This window comes from Balaenoptera physalus (genome assembly GCF_965194825.1).
Source record: "Balaenoptera physalus genome assembly, chromosome: 12".
In the NCBI taxonomy this organism is placed as follows: domain Eukaryota; kingdom Metazoa; phylum Chordata; class Mammalia; order Artiodactyla; family Balaenopteridae; genus Balaenoptera; species Balaenoptera physalus.
In genome coordinates this window covers 28,271,308-28,285,424 of record NC_138897.1, presented here as the reverse complement: position 1 = coordinate 28,285,424, position 14,117 = coordinate 28,271,308, and the positions used below count along the sequence as shown (strand labels likewise).

The window sequence follows — 14,117 nt, the reverse complement described above, 5'->3', positions numbered from 1 at the left end:
AGCTATAAACTTCCCTCTTAGAACTGCTTTTGCTGCATCCCATAGGTTTTGGATCGTCGTGTTTTCATTGTCATTTGTCTCTAGGTATTTTTTGATTTCCTCTTTGATTTCTTCAGTGATCTCTTGGTTATTTAGTAACGTATTGTTTAGCCTCCATGTGTTTGTGCTTTCCACGTTTTTTTTCCCTGTAATTCATTTCTAATCTCATAGTGTTGTGGTCAGAAAAGACACTTGATATGATTTCAATTTCTTAAATTTACTGAGGCTTGATTTGTGACCCAAGATGTGATCTATCCTGGAGAATGTTCCGTGCACACTTGAGAAGAAAGTGTAATCTGCTGTTTTTGGATGGAATGTCTTATAAATATCAATTAAATCTATCTGGTCTATTGTGTCATTTAAAGCTTCTGTTTCCTTATTTATTTTCATTTTGGATGATCTGTCCATTGGTCTAAGTGAGGTGTTAAAGTCCCCCACTCTTATTGTGTTACTGTCGATTTCCTCTTTTATAGCTGTTAGTATTTGCCTTATGTATTGAGGTGTTCCTCTTTTGGGTACATATATATTTATAATTGTTATATCATCTTCTTGGATTGATCCCTTGATCATTATGTAGTGTCCTTCCTTGTCCCTTGTAACATTCTTTAAAGTCTATTTTATCTGATATGAGTATTGCTACTCCAGCTTTCTTTTGATTTCCATTTGCATGGAATATCTTTTTCCATCCCCTCACTTTCAGTCTGTATGTGTCCCCAGGTCTGAAGTGGGTCTCTTGTAGACAGCATATATATGGGTCTTGTTTCTGTATCCATTCAGCAAGCCTGTGTCTTTTGGTTAGAGCATTTAATCCATTCACATTTAAGTTAATTATTGATATGTATGTTCCTATTACCATTTTCTTGTTTGTTTTGGGTTTGTTTTTGTAGGTCCTTTTATTCTCTTGTGTTTCCCACTTAGAGAAGTTCCTTTAGCATTTGTTGTAGAGCTGGTTTGGTGGTGCTGAATTCTCTTAGTTTTTGCTTGTCGGTAAAGCTTTTGATTTCTCTGTCAAATCTGAATGAGATTCTTGCCGGGTAGAGTAATCTTAGTTGTAGTTTCTTCCCTTTCATCACTTTAAATATATCATGCCACTCCCTTCTGGCTTGCAGAGTTTCTGCTGAGAAATCAGCTGTTAACCTTATGGGAGTTCCCTTTTATGTTATTTGCCGTTTTCCCCTTGCTGCTTTCAATAATTTTTCTTTGTCTTTAATTTTTGCCAATTTGATTAATATGTGTCTCGGCATGTTTCTCCTTGGGTTTATCCTGTATAGGACTTGCTGCACTTCCTGGACTTGGGTGGCTATTTCCTTTCCCATGTTAGGAAAGTTTTTGACTATAATCTCTTCAAATATTTCCTCAGGTCCTTTCTCTCTCTCTTCTCCTTCTGGGACCCCTATAATGCGAATGTTGGTGCATTTAATGTTGTCCCAGAAGTCTCTTAAGCTATCTTCATTTCTTTTCATTCTTTTTTCTTTATTCTGTTCCATGGCAGTGAATTCCACCATTCTGTCTTCCAGGTCACTTACCCGTTCTTCTGCCTCAGTTATTCTGCTATTGATTCCTTCCAGTGTACTTTTCATTTAAGTTATTGTATTTTTCATCTCTGTTTGTTCTTTAATTCTTCTAGGTGTCTGTTAAATATTTCTTGCATCTTCTTAATCTTTGCCTCTATTCTTTTTCTGAGGTCTTGGATCATCTTCACTATCATTATTCTGAATTCTTTTTCTGGAAGGTTGCCTATCTCCACTTCATTTAGTTGTTTTTCTGGGGTTTTATCTTGTTCCTTCAACTGGTACATAGTCCTCTGCCTTTTCATTTTGTCTATCTTTCTGTGAATGTGGTTTTCATTTCACAGGCAGCAGGATTGTCGTTCTTCTTGCTTCTGCTGTCTGCCATTTGTAGACTTTTTAATGATGGCCATTCTAACTGGTGTGAGGTGGTACCTCATTGTTTTGATTTGTTTTTCTCTAATAATTAGCAATGATGAGCATCTTTTCATGCGCCTATTGGCCATCTGTATGTCTTCTTTGGAGAAATGTTTATTTAGGTCTTCTGCCCATTTTTTGATTGGGTTGTTTGTTTTTTTGTTATTAAATTGTAGGAGTCGTGTGTGTGTTTTGGAAATTAAGGCCTTGTCAGTCGCATCATTTGCAAATATTTTCTCCTAGTCTGTAGGTTGTCCCTTTGTTTTGTTTATTGTTTCATTTGCTGTGCAAATCTCGTAAGTTTGATTAGGTCTCATTTGTTTATTTTTACTTTTATTTTTATTGTGAGGTATGGTTTTATACGGTGCTTATATTGTCACAATATGGTACTACATGTTCTGACTCCAAAAGTTAGAAAACACAGGCCTGGGAACCAAGAAGTAAGACTGGCCTCTGTCACCATAGCTTACACTGAGCCACTTGGGGAATTTGTGTCCCCATCCCTTCAACATTACGCTCTGATGGACTAGAGCACCTGGCTCTAGGTGGTTGGCAGGGGATACACCTATCAATGGTCATAAAAAGAGTTCCACCAAAACTATGGCTGATACCTGGTCATTTGGGGGTCCTCATGCCAGTAGACCAGCAAGCAAGGAAAGGAGTAACTATCTCGGCAGGAGAAGGTGATTACCATGAGGAAAGGTGGGCAAGGAAGAATGTATCTGGAACTCAGGAGTTTCAATGAGATGCCTCTTGGTGTTGCCATGCCTGGTAATAAACATAAATTGCCAATTTCAAGAGAGTCTGACAAGAGCCTGTTAACCAGGGGCTAAGACCCCTTAGGGATGAGGGTCTGGGTTACCCCACCAGTCAAGCAACCTAGACAAGCAGAAGACTAGCCAATTGTGAAGGGACTATAGAATATGTGTGTATTAGTTTGATGAGGCTGCCATAGCAAAATACCACACACTGAGTGGCTTAAACAATAGAAATTAATTTTCCTGCAGTTCTGGAGGCTGGAAGTCCAAGATGACGGTGCCGGTAGAATTGGTTTCCTCTGAGGCCTCTCTCTTTGGTTGCAGATGTTCACCCTCCTGCTGCCTCTTCACACGGTTGTCCCTTTGTGCACACTTACTCCCAGTGTCTCTTTTTTTCCTACAAGGACACCAATCACACTGGATCAGAGCCCCACCCCAACGGCCTTACTTCAACTTAATCACCTCTTGAAAGGCCCTATCTCCAAAACGGTCACTGGGGTGCTGAGGGCTAGGACTTGAACATATGAATTTGGGGGAATACAACTCACTCCATAACACGGTGGTAGAGGAAGGAGATGATGAATATCAGTTATAGACTCAGGACCATCTGTAGCAGCAGGGACTAGAGCTCGTCCTACTAAACTTCCTGGGGTGTGTGCGTGTGTGTGTGTGTCTTTTGGAAACTGGGACAAGTGGTGACAGGATGCAGTAAAGTGCATGTGGGCATGGGTGGACCTGAGCCGTGCAGGGGTCAGCACTGCCAGCACCCCATCCACTTCCCCTCAGTACCTATCACTTCCCCACATGCCAGCCCAGCTTCCAACTGCCAGGAACCATGTGAGGACTCTCGGCCTGCTGGAACCCACTCTGCTGGTGTTCATGGCAAGACAGAAATGCCAGGGAACCAATACCTCCTAGGAGCAGCCCTCTACCTGTGACTGGTGGGAGTTGGTGAATGACTATCCCAGCTCCCTCCCCTCAGGTGAGCTATTTCTGAGGTGTGGGTCCCACACTGTCGCCCAAGAGTCCCAGCAGCTGAAGTTCATTGCCCACAGTGGTAACTTGCTTGATAATGAACATTTTTTTTTGCTTTCCTTCCCTTCGCTCTCTTACTTCCCCACTTCCATACTGGTGCATTCTGGGATCACCACCCAGAAAAAGTACCTGCATTCAAATCTTTATCCCACGGGCTTCCCTGGTGGCGCAGTGGTTGGGAGTCTGCCTGCCAATGCAGGGGACGCGGGTTCGAGCCCTGGTCTGGGAAGATCCCACATGCCGCGGAGCAACTGGGCCCGTGAGCCACAACTACTGAGCCTGCGCGTCTGGAGCCTGTGCTCCGCAACGAGAGAGGCCGCGATGGTGAGAGGCCCGCGCACTGCGATGAAGAGTGGCCCCCGCTTGCCGCAACTGGACGAAGCCCTCGCACAGAAACGAAGACCCAACACAGCCAAAAAATAAATAAATAAATAAATAAATAATAATTAAAGGTGCTAATAATTAAAAAAAAAAAAATCTTTATCCCAGGGTCTGCTTCTGCTGGAACCCAAATTAAGGTGCTGACAGTCTGCAGAACAGCTCATACTTACTAAATTCATCATGTAAACTTATTTGACTGGCTTCCCTTTACACTCCTACTTCTCTCTCAACTGGTTGTTTCTCTAGCTACGTTATCTTCTTCTAGGCCACTAGTTCTTTCATATTTACTACTATGTGTTAAGTTCTGGGGATGTAGCAGGAAAAATGATAAGAGGGACCTGCTCTCATGGAGATTACAGTCTAGGAGGGAAGCCAAACTTTGAACAATTAATTTCAAGAGTGAATCCTGTAATAACAAGGAAAATGTGAGAGTGGGGAAGGAGACAGCAGTGGGATCCCACCAAGCCTGGAGGCAGGGAACATGCTTCCCCGAGGAAGGGACCCTGCATCTGGCACCTGAAGGGTTAGTAGGAAGTGGCTTGGTGCCAGTCTCCTCCTGGCTTCCCTGACCAGCAGTTTGTCCTTCTATGGTGGTCTAATGATAGCAAATGTGACAAGGGGTCAAACAGAGCTTGGAAGAGAGATACAATTAACACAAAAATGCAAAATAAATCCCAAATCACCAAGAACCTTTATTTTATTTCATATTGAACTGGAAGAGCAATAAAATAAAAATATTTTCAATTCTTAAGACATTTTTACATCAGTTACACTGATCAGTAGAGAGAAAATTGAAATCCCTATGGAATTGCTAACAATAAATAAAATACTAAAAAATAGAATGTTCTGAGTTCAAAGGAAAATTTCCTGAGCCTGTTCAATCTGGGGAAGTCAATGACCCTTTGCAAACTTCAGTTTTTCAAAAGACTATCCAACTGATGCAAGCTTCTGGTCATGACAAGAAGCTGCCACTTTCAGCAGCACCTTATATAAAAAGAGGAAACAATCGATCTTCCTTCAATCACTTTGTCCATAGTTCTGGGAAAGCTATGCACAGAGCAGAAAAGGAAGGTATCTGCTCTTTGTGGTACCAGAATTTCACAACATCCCAAATAAATGCCAGTGCTATTTTAACTTGTCATTAACTAAAATGTACCATTTGCTCAGTGTGCGAATATTAGACCAATCTCCCTGCTGTTTGTGGGTGACCAAAGGAAGACCCAAATATTTGTGAAAGGGTAAGATTGACACTTTAAAAATTCCAGGATCTAGAAAGGGAAAGATTTTCTGTGAAGACCAAAGATTGAGTACTGGCTTTGTAAGTCTAAACTTCTCTTCAGGGATAAAGTCAAAATACCATGTTTCATTGATCCTAGGATGTACTTTTTCCCCCACACTTTAGCATCTCAAATTCCAATGGGCTTGGCCATTAATTGTCACAAGTGTCAACTCCCCCACTGACTTTCTTAGTGGTATATAAGGTAAGGGGATGTTTTACAACGAATGGCTTCTTAGATTAGATTAAATATGGTGCTCTGTAGTTCAGTACACACAGTGAGCCATATAAAAATAAATCTGACATTTTAACCCTGGTAACTTTCCCGAGTGAAAAGATGTTGGCAAAAACATTTGGCATCTTAAATTTCAACATGCGCATCACAGCCTCAGGAAGGGTTAGAAGGATGGTGATGGGGGATGAGCTTGTACTCTCCTTCTGCGTTTGTCCCTAGTCAGCTGGGAGAACTGTAAGGAAATCGATTTCACACTTCTGGGACTCATTTCCTCATCTGTAAAGTGAGAAAGTGCTATCAGATGGCCTCTAAACCTTCCAGCCAAAAAGGAAGGTGATTTTAAATCTTACGCCACTGACTATGTGTCACTGTGTAAATTCCATAGCCACGCTGCCCCCAAAAGGCAAAGGAGCTTCTTGAGTTGCTGAGTTGCTGGCTCAGACTCCTCTGCAGCCATCCCTGCCCCAACCCCCAAGAGTCAAGGCTTCAAATCCACAGACTTTCTTGAATCAAGCAGAAAACACAGTTCATTCACAACTTTAGTAACTTGACTGGAAAAGTATAATTCTTCAGTGTTGGGCAATTTGCAAACTTCTTTTAAAAACTGCAGAACTCTACTAGGTTAAGTTGAACTAAATGTCTACGATAAATTTTAAAATATCAAAAAATTATAGCAAGGGTTCACTTCAAAGTCTTCATGATTGATGTAATTTCTACAGATTCTGCTGCTTTAAGTGCCTCCTTCCATGCCACAGAAGCGCCAACCACAAAAAGCTTTGTTTTCTGAAAGAAAATAATAAAGAAATTTCATTTGAATTAACTATTCATATCAGCACCCTGCTCCTACATTGAGATTTTATTCAACAAGAACAATGTGCTTGGCCAAGGAAAATAAACAGTGAGAAATGGGTATTCCAAGTGATGAAAAATGGAATAAAAACATTGCTTTATGATAAATAACACATACATTTATATTTTTATATACATATTTTTAATTCAAAAGTCATAATCTATCTTTACCTAAACATGTTAGAATTAAAAACAAGAATAGCAGCTAAAATCAACAATTGCAGAACAAATCGCAAATTCCTAAAGATTCCTATTTAAATGTCAATTCCGAAGGTTCAAACTATTTTAAATGTTGTGATGTCGCTTAACTAAGTTACTAATAAAGGTAGACTCCCTCTTTAAAATTCTCTTAAATTCAGTCAATTATACATGTTCAATTCCTACTCCTTGAGCTGGCACAGACACTAATGAGGCCCAATGAAATGATCAAACTTCAGTAAATGTGTTGGTATTGGCATCTTACACTCAAACAGCAGATTCTTGGGCTCTGAGGAACTACAGTTGCTGGGTCAAATGCTATTATTAAGCAACTAGAATATATGCTTTACCCAAATGGGTGAGGGAAAGAAAGGAAGGAAAAGAAAAACGAAAAGAAGAGAAGAGAAGGAAGAAAGTGGGGAGGGAAGAAGGGAAAAGAGAGGAGGGCAGAAGGGAAAAGAGAGAGGAGGGACAGGTGGGGAGGAATGAGAGAGAGAGAGAGAAAGGAAGGGAGGAAGAAAGGAAGGGGGAAAAAGGAAGGGAGGGAGGGAGGGAAGGAAGAAGAGAGAGAGGAAAAAAGGAAGGTAAAAAATAAAAAAGAAACTCTTGGAGCTGCTGATGCCCCACCACATAGCCATCACTGCATGGTGTTCTAGAGAGCAGGTTCTACTTTTGAACACCAAGTCACTTGATTTCCCATGTTCTTGCTCTACCTCCAGAATGGGCCAGGCCTCTTTCCATGAGAAAGAGAGAGGCTTATGAAATGAAGCAGAGGTGATGACTGGTTGTAAAGACTACAATTTGTTTGTTGGTCAGAAAGGTATATATAGTTAGAGGATGCGCTTTTTTATGTCTTCAATATCCACTATCTTTCGCAGCAAAGTTCCTTAAATATTATAAACACACTTCTTAAGCAATTTAAAGACTTACATGTAAATATAAATCATACTTTCTGATTATTTCTGTCTAATCAAGAAAACCATGGCTTCTGCCCTAACAGCTAATTGGCCGTTAAGTCACAAAGTGGGTGGTTTTAGAGGAGTGCAGGCAAGTAATGTTTGATGTGCCCACTTCCAAGCACTTTTCAGTGGTAGAGGACACTGGAGGAAAACCACCACGGAGCGCTGTTAAAACCTGTTTTGTTTCATAAATGACAGTAAATATCACCAACACCAACCCAAGAAGGGTGGGAGAAAGGTCTTTCTAGTTCCATTGCAACTCCCTGAATCCTACCCACCCCTCCTGTCACTCCCAAGAACACCCTAAGATCAGGAATACGCAAGAGGACCAACTCTTTAAAACAGTTTTTTTTTTTTTTTCTGTTTTTTTTTGGTAACAGCTTTATTGATATACAAGTCGCATAGCATATAATTCAGCCATGTACATTGTACAACTCAGTGGATTTAGTATAGTCACAGAATCGTGCAATCATTACCACAGTTGATTTCAGAATACAGTGCTTGTTTTATCAGCAAAATTCTTTCATTTACACTGACCATAGTGAGATTTAGGGCACATTAAAAAGAAAAATAATGCCATTTCAGGAAATGATGGGTACCTCTATTGTCTTCCATGTTATTTGTATATTGCCATAGAGGAGGGTTTTTTTGGTTTTTTTTTTTTGCTGCATTGGGTCTTCGTTGCTGCGCACGGGCCTTCTCTAGTTGCAGCAAGTGGGAGCTACTCTTCGTTGCGGTGCGCAGGCTTCCCATTGCGGTGGCTTCTCTTGTTGCGGAGCATGGGTTCTAGGCGCGCGGGCTTCAGTAGTTGCAGCACGTGGGCTCAGTAGTTGTGGCACGCAGGCCCTAGAGTGGGTGGGCTTCAGTAGTTGTGGCACACGGGCTTTGTTGCCCTGCGGCGTGTGGGATCTTCCCGGACCAGGGCTCGAACCCGTGTCCCCTTCATTGGCAGGCGGATTCTTAACCGCTGTGCCACCAGGGAAGTCCTTGCCATAGAGTAGTTTTTAAAACATGACTTGTACTACAGTATATACATTGAATTAATGCAACAGAAAACACATCCAACCTCGTTTTAATTGTCTTTTGAAGGGGAAGAATCACTATCTAAAGGTTCTGTTAAACTACTTTAAGGTTCTATTAAGAATCAGTTAAGGTTATATTCAGTTCTTAGGTTTCTTTAGGGTAACTACTGAAATATTTATGTTACACTTCTGAAAGAGTTATTGTACTCATCAATCTTGTTGAAAGTTCTGGAAAATCAGGAACTATTAATGTGCAAAATGCTCATGCCCTTAGTAGTGCTATTTAAATAGGTCTCCTGTGGCAGGAAAATAAACTGAAATGTGCCTCAAAACGTAGCCCTCAACTCAGTAGGACACAATTAGCTATTTGCAAACCTTTCAACCCCACCTCTACCTCCAGAGGCACATACTTTCCTGGGAAATTATTCTATTTTGGCTATTATGTGTCTCTCTAAATATTCTAAGTTTAAAATTTAGAATATTTTACATTTTCTCTTCCTTAGAATCATACTCTAGTGACCAAAGGGGGATAAAAACCCCACAAAACTACAAATTGTTTTATGGAAAATGTCAATATCTTATTTTATTATTAATGTAAGCATGTGATGCCAAAGAAATGAAGGTAATTTTACAAACTCAGAATTTTGGCAAATACATGAAGTTTCCATTTTATTACAGTTTTATACCACATTAGTTCAAATCCATTTCTCTACAACTACCCCAACAGAGCTCCTCTGGAATTATTTCAGTCATCCTTAACATGTGACTTTACCAGACTCTGAATGTAAAATAAACATATAAGATTTCAAATTAGTAACTTTTAATTATGAATGGGATAAGACATAAAGTCATCAGATGATGGCTGGGGCTATTAATTTCCAACAAGACACTCTGTTGAAATGTTTCTCCTGATACCCCAGGTATAAATAAGAACCTTCAAAAAACAAGGGCAGAACCAAAGTACAATAAAGAAGTCTCTGCAGCTTAAGCCTCCCCTAATCCTAAACCTCTGACAGAAGCTAGGCAAAGCATCTTTCTTGCACATTAAGTGGGTGTCCAGTGTTTCCATGTAGTTGAGCTTTCAGAGGCAGACACTCAAGCCTATCCTTAGGATATGGCTCTGGTTGTATTAATTATGCCCGAAGAGTTTAATACCCATCCAAGTCCAAAGGTGGAAGAACACAGAAAGGGGTATGGTAATCGGCAAGAGCAGACTGTAAAAGCACAGGCTGCTTGTGCTAGTGCAGCCCTGTGGGAAGTTTTCTTCCACGGAGGCCGAGTATAACAGCCCTGCTAACGAGACCAACGGAATAAGGACAGTCGACGTAGGAAGAGACAGAAACATTCTTCCCCTCCACTTATTACCCGCCACTCTGACTTTTTAAAAGGTGGATGGTATTTAGAAAATTCAGTTGTGTGTGTGGTCGTTTTTACGTATGATCTAATGCTGCTCCGTTTCTTCTTGCTTCTTATTTTGATGTGTCATCCTAGCTGCCTGTGGTATCATATTAGGAATCCCATCAATAATTGGATAGGCTATTCCTAACTCTTCGTTAATCAGTTCATTTGTCGATGCTTCATATCGGAGCGGCTTCTTGGAGAGCGGGCACACCAGGAACTCCAGCAGCGCTGGGTCGAAGGCGCGGGGCGGTTCCCGCGTCCGCTCGCTCTGGTCTGGGGACGGCCGTGACACGGACGCGTGCACACACCTCTGGGCGACCGCGGGCGGCTGTGCGCGTGTCCCCCGCAGCGCCGAGGCGAGCCGGCCGCAAGCTCCGCGCGGCATGGCCTGGCAGCCCGTGACCACCCGCGCCGCTGCCTTTAAAACAGTTTTTAATTAAAGAAGTAACACATTTTCATTGTAGACAAATTAGAACACATGGATGAGCAAAAAGAAAAACTATTATCTGTTTAGGAAGATATCCTTTAAGATTTTTTCTTTGCTCATATATGCAAATATATGCCCATTTGGGTTAAAAGAATTACAGTTCGTGATGAGTTTCATTTAGTCTTGCTGTTTTGGCTTCAGAGATATTCCTTCCAGCTGTGAAGACTGATATTGACCTGGGGCATGTTGCAAGCTCCTGAGTGCCGAATGGGAAGAATCACCTTTGCAGCCGCAGTTGGCTTAGTAGCTGGGCTCTAGGAATCCCTCTGGTTTACTAACTAGTTCAGAGCACTAATAATCCGGTGCAGGATGACCCCTTCGATGCTCTTGTGTATTTGCTGAGCATGATATCACCTGCCTTATCTTCACTGACTTCTTTTTACTTGACTTTTCCCCTTTGGGGAATGGGGCAGAGCACTAGAGGCTAAATTACTTAAACAGTGAGGAGTAGGTGTATTCGTTTGTAGCACTGCCTTAAGGATAGGTGTGTAATAGCCATGAAAGAGATTAATAAGAGCAAATAAAGAGTTACAGAATAAAGAAGGGGAATTACCCTCATTTAAGTAGGTATGGAGTGGTCTCGGTCCCCTTTCAGTTGTGGGAACCAGAGGCCATCCTGCAGGGGCACCATGCCAACCGGTGCAAGGCCTGATGCAAGGCCTTGTTTGCCTGCAGTGACGTTATAAAGAAGCTTCAGACACTTCAAAAATACAATCACCAGTCTAAACGCAACTTGATTCTGTGAAGATGAAAGGTTCTTACCATTCATGTTACTGATAGATCAAATTGTAGTTATCAAGCAAAGAATAATCAGGGTCATCTGCAAAGGGCAGAACACAGAGCAACATTAAGTTAACATTTTTTCATGATAATATCTTAGCCCTTTTCAAATCAAGGCATCCCACTCAGAGTCTGGTGACTGCCATTTTGTAAGAAGAAAACATATCTGGCAACAGAACCTACAAATAATAGTCATAACTACAAGTCAGAAAACATATTGGAAATCCTTATTATGATTTCTTTGCCATTTTTCAACCATGCTCAGATAGCAGTCCCCACAGTAAAATCATCTTCAAAAATGGACAAAAGTAAGTCCCACAGTATCAAGTGGTAATTATGAGGTAACAAGAAATCAATTAACTTAAATCCTTATCTAGTTCAAAGATGTAATTTCAGCCACTAAATTTTTTTCAGTCACTAAATTTTTGCTAAGATGCTAAATGCAGCCCAAGATGTCTCTTCCCTCTTCCTTTGAACATAGATAGGCATATCTTTCTTTTATTCAAATAATAGGTATTTGTTGAGCACCTACTATGTGCCCAATACTGTGTTATGTTTTGCGACTGATTCAGGAGAAAACAAAGTGCCTGCCCTTAAGGATCTTGTAATTATCCAGGAAATACAAATTAACAAAAAGCATTAAGTGTGTGGTTCTCCCAGAGGTATCATAGGAGTTCAGAGAGAAAAAGAGACCACGGTGCTCAGTGAAAGATCCAATTATAGGCAGTGTACAAAATACATAATATTAGGTTACATGTTTCCAGACATCTTCTATAAATTATATTTCTGTGTAATCCAAAGGAAACTATATCTCAGTTTTGCTGTTCTCATGGTCCAAGAGAGAAATAATAGGAGAAATAAGAGAAATAATCTCTTAGTAAGAATGCCTAGTAAGTTTCTTTTGGTACTTGAGTAGCTGAATTCTCTTGGATAAGCTATAAAATAGACCATGAATTAACAAATTCCACTCTGTGACAAACAGTATTATAGTTTCTAATAATAGGTTCATTCTCTTGGAAATTTGATTCTATTTATTCCCTTCTTTCCTTTTATTTCAAAATTTTAGCTACTCAACCTTAAATAATACCTGACCTAAGATTTCAAACAGTCTTTACCTGGTAAACTTTTAGGAATTGGGAGAGGTCTTCTCCTGTAAGAAATGAAAACCAAAATCTTTCAGTTAAGTTCTTGTTATTTTTCTAAATTTCTACTTCACTCTACAAACACTGCATGCTAATCAGATCTGGTTTCTGCTCTGGAGGGTTAAGAAAAGTTCAGATGAAGCAAAAGCTCTGCAGCGTTGACCTCCTGGATCCAGGCTGCAGACACTACATTATGCTGGGGAGCAGGATGCACAGAGCCCTGCCCCGCAGCCCAGAAATCTCAGTCATGTGGTCACGTGGGCAAGAGTTTCTGATCGCCTTGATGCAAAATGGGAAGTCAAACAGTTCCTACCTTGCTGTCAGGGTTAAAGGAACTAATTCAAAGTTACTGCTTTGAGCAGTGCTTGGCATTCTTAAACGCTGGTGATGAACTTGCACTTCCCCCTCAAACATTCCCTGATCTTTTTAAAAACTGGACTGAAAATTCAACAGCTTAGACTTCGAGGTGACTGTATATGAAACAGAAGTTTCTCTTCCCTCAGAATCCTTTATATCAAGGCAGCAAACTTTTTCTGTAAAGGGCCAGAAAGCAAATGATTTAGGCTTTGCTGGCCACACAGCATTTCTATCTCATTACTACTCAGCTCCAATGAGAAAGCAGCCGTAGACAGAATGGAAACAGATGAGTGCAGTCATTTTCTAACAAAGCTCTACATATGAACACTGATGTTTGCATTTCATGTAATTTTCACATGTCACAAAATAGTATCCTTTCAATTTTTTTCAACCATTTAAAAACATGAAAACTATTCTTAACTTGCAGGCCCTACCAAAACAGGTAGGTCAGATTTGACTCACAGGGGGCCAGAGTTTGCCAACTCTTGCTTTCTACAAGAAAGGTATAGGATTCATGCATGAGTAATAATAATTACACTCAAGCATGACACAATCCCCCTTGAACTATGACTAGTACAACCCATTTAACATTTGTCCTAAAAATGCTATTTCCAAAAACCTAGCAGCCTCACTAAGCAAATGCAATGGTAGGTATGTCCTGATTCTAATACGTCCATATTAGAACTGGAACACTAAAAATAAAAATGTTCTTTAAAAGTACTTTTCTTTTCTTTTTTTTTTTTTTGGCCACACTGCGGCATGTGGGATCTTAGTTCCCTGATCAGGGATCAAACCTGCGCCCCCTGCAGTGGAAGCACGAAGTCTTAACCACTGGTCCGCCAGGGAAGTCCCCCAAAGTACTTTTCTTCATGTGAAAGAAAGCTGGATATTACCTTGCCAAGTTAGGCCCTGTAGGCTTTCCTGGTGGGGCTGCATTCTTCTGGGGGCAGTAGAAATTCTCGTACACGATGGGTGCTAGGGAATTATCAAGACATAACACATTAAGAGGCTGATGACTTCCATTCTCAATGACCTGTGACAAGAAAGACTAATAGAACTGCTTAATTAACCCCCCACCCCACAGATCCATTCACCTGGTGGAGCCTGTCCAGTTTTGCGTTGATTCACAAAGTACTCAATGTCCTTCTCAATGCTGCACATTTCTAAACTCTTACGGACTTCTTCATACATCTAACAAAAAGAAGATAAATCAAGGTAGAGGTATATGTCCATAAAAATGGTGACACAGCTTATTAAAGTAGGAGGTTTAATG

At 40.7% G+C, this 14,117-nt stretch overlaps 2 protein-coding genes and 1 pseudogene across 4 annotated transcripts in view; all 3 read right to left on the bottom strand.

The window, feature by feature from the left end:
* Positions 1–4,810: 4,810 nt before the first annotated feature.
* PSTPIP2 (proline-serine-threonine phosphatase interacting protein 2) overlaps positions 4,811–14,117 on the bottom strand; it is a 93,333-nt gene continuing 84,026 nt past the window's right edge. The window contains exons 11-15 of one of the 2 annotated variants that reach the window (XM_082416706.1): positions 13,939–14,035; positions 13,738–13,819; positions 12,461–12,495; positions 11,328–11,385; positions 4,811–6,432 (exon numbers count right to left, since the gene is read on the bottom strand). In XM_082416706.1, the coding sequence (XP_082272832.1) occupies positions 11,336–11,385; positions 12,461–12,495; positions 13,738–13,819; positions 13,939–14,035 (264 nt within the window). In that variant the 3' untranslated portion in view covers positions 4,811–6,432; positions 11,328–11,335. The remainder of the gene's footprint in view (positions 6,433–11,327; positions 11,386–12,460; positions 12,496–13,737; positions 13,820–13,938; positions 14,036–14,117) is intronic. The other variant, XM_082416707.1, reaches the window with a different exon arrangement.
* On the bottom strand, positions 8,080–10,022 carry LOC309639478 (phosphatidylinositol N-acetylglucosaminyltransferase subunit Y pseudogene; annotated as a pseudogene). Its single transcript has one exon. The product of its transcript is annotated as a phosphatidylinositol N-acetylglucosaminyltransferase subunit Y pseudogene (transcript).
* Positions 9,972–12,495, bottom strand: LOC309639477 (protein preY, mitochondrial-like). Its single transcript, XM_082416711.1, has 3 exons — positions 12,461–12,495; positions 11,328–11,385; positions 9,972–10,496 (listed from the first exon to the last, which is right to left on the bottom strand). Exons 2-3 carry the CDS (start codon positions 11,328–11,330, stop codon positions 10,119–10,121), a joined length of 381 nt encoding a protein of 126 aa, XP_082272837.1. The 5' UTR covers positions 11,331–11,385; positions 12,461–12,495; the 3' UTR covers positions 9,972–10,118.